This window comes from Silene latifolia, chromosome X (genome assembly GCF_048544455.1).
Source record: "Silene latifolia isolate original U9 population chromosome X, ASM4854445v1, whole genome shotgun sequence".
Taxonomy (NCBI): domain Eukaryota; kingdom Viridiplantae; phylum Streptophyta; class Magnoliopsida; order Caryophyllales; family Caryophyllaceae; genus Silene; species Silene latifolia.
The window spans coordinates 314,106,569-314,112,731 of NC_133537.1; the positions used below are offsets into that span (position 1 = coordinate 314,106,569).

A 6,163-nucleotide genomic window follows, 5' to 3' on the forward strand; every position below is an offset into this window, starting at 1 on the left:
TACTAAAACTTTTAATTGGATTTAGGCCTAATTAACAATGAAATGTAATATGCTGAATTAATATGAAACACTCATAAATCTACATTTAAGGAGAAGAATGAAAATTTAGCTGTTAAAAAGAAAAATATGCTATTCTTGCATTTTGTGATACTAGTATTTGCTTTACAAAAAAACTAGGCTGTCCAAATATAGCATCAACAATTTGAGTTGCGAAATTGCTGCATCTTTTCTTCACCTAAATTCATCTCTTATTATGTTGTCAATGTCCTATGAACAAAATTGTTGTCATATCCTATATTACAACCAGCCTTACCCTTGTATTGGCAACTCTCGTCTCCCAAATTTTTAAGAGAATTTAATGTTTATATCCTGCTGTTTGATGGTGTTTTTTGTGGCACAGTCCCATTAAATTTATATTATTTTTTTGTATAATATATAGTTTTAATGGGCCTTCATACTCGCCATGAATCCCACCCTCTTCCATCTTCATCCCGTCACGTAGGGACGACGTCATGCATTACAAGCATGAACATGTCATCCTTGCTATCGCCACGAGCAAGTGCATCTCCTCAATGTCCTGCTGAGTTAGAGCCAGATCCGGATTTGTCGTGGCCGTTTGGGAAGCTAGACGGGGTTGACAAGCATGACATTAGAGAGACCGCGTATGAGGTGTTCTTTACTTCATGTCGATCCTCCCCTGGTTTTGGTGGAAGAAACGCTTTGGCATTTTATTCTTCACATGATCATCATAATAATAATGGAGATAACAATAATAATGGTCCTACCTCGCCCGGATCTCCAGGGTCAGGGCGAGGGACTGGTGTCGGGATGGTGACAAATAGTAGGATTAAAAGAGCTTTGGGGTTGAGGACTTTAAAGCGAGTCCCGTCTAGAAGGTCTTCCCTTGGTGGGGGTGTGGGATTAGGGTCGTCATCGTCTAACACGGGGGGTGGACCTTCATCACCTAATTCAAATTACGGGCATGCATTCGGGCATATTGGACACTCGCACGGCGGGGGAAGCCCCGGTATTTCTTTCACCGTACCTAGCCGTACTGCCCGCCGGCCACTAACTTCAGCAGAAATTATGAGGGTGCAGATGAGGGTGACAGAGCCGAGTGATAATAGACTTCGCAAGACGCTTATGAGAACTCTTGTTGGACAAGTACGTGCGTCTATATTCATGCACTTTGGCCATTTATATTATCTCTTTTTCATGTTTTCTCTCTGCTTCTGCATGGATTTTTTTATTCTTGTTAGCACAATTTGGCAAATGTTTTCTAAAAGTCGTGTGTAATTCTAAAATCATCTTCATGTTTCAGATGGGCAGACGAGCAGAGACGATAATCTTGCCTCTTGAGCTTCTCCGTCACCTTAAACCATCTGAATTCCGTGACCATGCTGAGTACCACTTCTGGCAAAAGCGGCAGCTAAAGATCCTCGAAACCGGTTTAATTCTTAACCCATCAATCCCACTTGAGCAACCAAACATTTCAGTTAACAAGCTAAGGGATATTATGAGGGCGAATGAAGACAAACCTATCGACACTAGCAAAAATTCCGATACAATGAAGCAACTTTGCAACTGCATCCTCTCACTTGCTTGGCGTGGGGCCAATGGCAATGCCACTGATGTTTGCCATTGGGCAGATGGATATCCTTTAAACTTACACCTTTATGTGGCCTTGCTTCAATCCATTTTTGACCATAAGGATGAAACCGCGGTTTTAGATGAGGTAGATGAGCTTATGGAACTAATGAAAAAAACGTGGACTACTCTCGGAATCAATAGGTCAATCCACAATGTGTGCTTTATATATGTCTTATTCCAGCAATATGTTCTCACAGGGCAGACAGAGCAAGACCTTTTATGCGCCACCTTGACTTTACTAGTCGAGGTGGCGATTGATGCTAAAAGATCAAGTGAGCGTGACTCGATCTATGTTAAGACTTTGGCTTCAGTATTGAGCTCAATCATTGGTTGGTCTGAAAAGAAAATGTTGAGTTACCATGACGCATTTCCCAAGGGTAACATCGGGATAATGGAAAATTTACTTCCTTTGGTCTTACAAGCAAGGAAGATATTGGACGAGGACGTCTCTGCCACTATTGCGGCTAGACAAGATGAAGGAGAAGAGAAGACAAATACCCTCGAACCAAGTGGTGATAGGGTTGAGTTTTACATTCGTTCCTCTGTACGGACTGCATTCACAAAGGTAAGTAATGTTTGAAATCAAGAGCACATTACCAAATAAGGATTTTGGTAGAAAATATTAGTTAGGTTAAATGGTAATAATATCCTCGAGACGTAGTGAACATAGAAAAGTAGGATATATGTATAATTTACAATGTGTCTTCTATGAGTGTGATGGATTCATATGCGTGGCCAACAATATTAATCCTACCACTTATAAGAATTCCTGATATATGTATAGGTCTAACATAACATGACATGGTTCAGATGGCAGAAAGTATGAACATAGCCAGTATGCAACTCGAAGGAGAAAAAGAGGTGAGTGAAGCCCTTATAGTTCTAGCACAAGGCACAGAAGAATTGGCTGCAAAAGAGAAAGAAAGTTATAGCAACACCTTAAAGAGGTGGCACTCAGTATCAGCCGCAATTGCATCTGTTACATTACACAGTTGTTATGGAGCCGTGTTGCAGCGATATTTGACCGGAATTTCCATGTTGTCGACTGAGACCATTAATGTTCTCTATAGAGCCGGAAGGCTCGAGAAGATTTTAGTGCAAATGATTGTTGAGGATACTGTTGAATGTGAAGATGGAGGCAAATCAATTGTTAGAGAAATGGTACCTTATGAAGTTGACTCTGTCATCATAAGGCTTTTAAGGAAGTGGATTGAGGAGAGGCTAAGAAAGGGTAAAGATTGTGTTCAAAGAGCTAAAGAAACTGAAGTAAGTCATACTTGTGCTTAACAGTTACCACTATGTAGTTTTAAAATTTCACTTTGATAATGTGTCGCGGATTTTAAATTTGTTACTACGTATCAATATAATTACAGACATGGAACCCCAAGTCAAAAGCAGAACCATTTGCACATTCTGCCGTGGAGCTTATGAAGATAGCTAAACAAACAATTGATGACTTCTTTGAGATTCCTATAGGACTGTCGGACGATTTAGTCCAAAATCTCGCTGATGGTCTAGAGCGTGTCATCCGAGAATATTCTAGCTTTGTGGCCTCATGTGGTAAGCTCTATTGCACCGTTCATGATCATATTGAACAATATGACTTCAATTCTTAACTAATTGGAAGTCTTGTTTTGCCTTTTAAAACCAGGTACAAAACAAAGCTATGTTCCCACACTCCCCCCTTTAACAAGATGCAGCCGAGATTCGAAGTTTGCAAAACTTTGGAAAAGAGCTGGTTGCAATGTTGGCATGAACGACTTGCACCATTATATGGCAGCTCTTGAAGGGCATCATGCGCGCCCTTCAACAAGTCGTGGGACCCAACGCCTTTACATCCGTCTGAACACCTTACACTACCTCCTCTCTCATCTCAACTCCCTTGACAAAGCCCTCGCCCTCTCCCCACGTGTCAACCCTACCACCCAAAAACGATATCCGAACACTCGCAGGAACCTTGGAACTTCCACCTCCTACTTCGAGTTGGCGCGTGCGTCAATGCAAGGCGCTATCCAGCACGTTGCTGAAGTGTCAGCCTACCGGTTGATCTTCCTAGATTCAAATTCGGTTCTCTACGAAAGCCTTTACGTGTTTAATGTCTCCAACTCAAGGGTTAGACCGGCTCTACGCATCCTTAAGCAAAATCTCACATTATTAGGAGCCATTTTAATTGACCATGCCCAACCACTTGCTGTCAAGGAGGTAATGAAGGCCGCATTTGAAGCCTATCTAATGGTATTGCTAGCAGGAGGGAGTACCAGAACATATTGCAGGTCAGATTTTGATATGCTTTTAGAAGATTTCGAGAGCCTAAAGCGGGTTTTTTGCACGAGCGGGGTAGGGCTTATAGCTGAGGAAGATGTGGAAAAGGAGGCAGAGGTGGTACAAGGGGTAGTACAGTTGATGGGTCAGTCCACCGAGCAGCTCGTTGAGGACTTCAGCATTGTGGCTTGTGAGAAGAGCGGGTTTGGAATGAATGCAGCCGGGAAGAAACTCCCCATGCCGCCCACTACTGGACGTTGGAATCGTTCCGACCCCAATACGATTCTCAGAGTATTATGTCATAGAAATGATAGAGGAGCCAACCTTTTCTTAAAGAGGACATTTCAACTTCCAAAAAGGAGATGACATTATTAGTTCGGATCAAAACCCAAAGCTGGGAAATTAACGTCATTCTTCGACGTCCATGAACGAAGTATAAATATAGAGCCTGTAAACATGTAAGTTATTGCACCACGTTCAAATGTACAAGAGTCTATGTCAGTGTAATATCATAGAATTGATTTAACGTTTACTGTGATTAAGAGGGCACTGTATTTACAATTTTGGTCCTCAAGCCTTTTGTTTTTTTTTACGTGATTTGTTATTTGGGTGAGAGGTTCAATCTTATCATTGAACACTAGGTTTTCAGAAGTATATGACATGTAGAACATTAGTGATCCACCTTTTTTTGTGCAAAAACTGTAAGTTTTGCTTTGATTTGCCTTAGTGTTTTTTTTTCTTATATTGTATCACCAAAATGTTAAAGGAAAAATTATTTTTTTCCAAATCAATTTACCATCAAAAGCTAAATAGCAACAAGTTACTGCCTACAACTCACAAATTACTCCCTATTAATTTACCATCGAACCAATGATAGTGGTATACCAATTAAATCTAAACAACAATCCAAACTTGTTTACCTGACTTTGAATGTGTCATAAGTGAAATTTTTATATATCTCATGTATACCTATTTAAATAAGAAGGTAGTATTTTTATCACCCAAGTTTTACTGATATCGCCCACGTTATAACTTATAACATAAAATTTCCAATTACGACTCTCCTTATTTCTATCTCATGTCTTGTTACTATTACAATAATCTTCAATTTTCAAAATCAATAAATATTACGGAGTATTACATAATTAAAATTATTTCAGTTATGAGCAACGACAATTTACATACGGAAAATGAGAGAATTTAATTAGATTCAATTCGTAACTCAATTAATGGGTTCCCTTCATTTTATTGATTGATGTCCCTAACAATTTATTGGATTCACATTGACTCAAATCAAAACCAATGAAACCGATATACTAGTAAATCTAGATGAGATGCTTGTGAGTTTGTGACTAAACCAAAACCGCACTTGGCTTGGTTAGTGTTTTTCATCTCTTAGACTAAGTCTAACGATTTAAGGTATGCCCATTTTATATGCGGAGTATTTCATATATATACTAGTTTAAACTAGTGCAAAGTTGCACGAGCAAATATAAAACAATTTAAAAAGGTGACTTATAAATTTATTTCAAAATTAATATTTCATCTATGCACTTTAAACATCTTACTTTAGAAAATATTTTAAGCATTTCTATCAATCCTTTTGAACCTAACTTTATCATCTTTTTTACTCAATGACTTTGGCAGTTAATTACACCAATAAAGGTTCCTAAGATAACAAAATTAGTGGAATGCATTAATCATGCATTACAATTAAACCTATTAAAATTTAACTCGACCCTTCCTTAAACCCGAACGTTTGATCCGCTTTACGCTCAAGTCCCCTAAATTATGACATGCAATCCGAACGATCCACAACTCTTAATGACCCATTATTTAAGGGTCAAACCCAACATGTTCGACCTAATGTATTGAAATTAAATTTACGAGTATGTTAAATATCACTAAAACATTAATAATTAATTTTATTTATTTTTATGAAAATAGTAAATTTCTAAGTATAAAAAATACAATAATAAATGTTAGGCCTGGAAATCCGCAGACCTTCCTGATGAGTATCTCACCTGAACCTGACCGCCAGGTTGTCAGGGTGCCAGGCTATCAGGGCACATGAAGATAGGCGCCAAGCCATGGAGAGGACAACGGTCAAAATATCAGGACGATATTAGACCACATTCACGTATATTAAAGGAATTAAATGCGCAGCATTAAGTGTGAAGATTATGCAGTAAATACGATAATTAAGAGAGAAATATTCGGTGATTATTACTGGCAATTATGGAGAATATTC

At 38.8% G+C, this 6,163-nt stretch overlaps 1 protein-coding gene across 1 annotated transcript; it reads left to right on the top strand.

Annotated features, from left to right (window-relative positions):
• The first annotated feature begins 444 nt into the window (after positions 1-444).
• LOC141621959 (protein unc-13 homolog) lies at positions 445-4,696 on the top strand. Its single transcript, XM_074438063.1, has 5 exons — positions 445-1,164; positions 1,322-2,215; positions 2,461-2,916; positions 3,024-3,210; positions 3,302-4,696. Exons 1-5 carry the CDS (start codon positions 445-447, stop codon positions 4,276-4,278), a joined length of 3,234 nt encoding a protein of 1,077 aa, XP_074294164.1. The 3' UTR covers positions 4,279-4,696.
• The last annotated feature ends 1,467 nt before the right edge of the window (positions 4,697-6,163 follow it).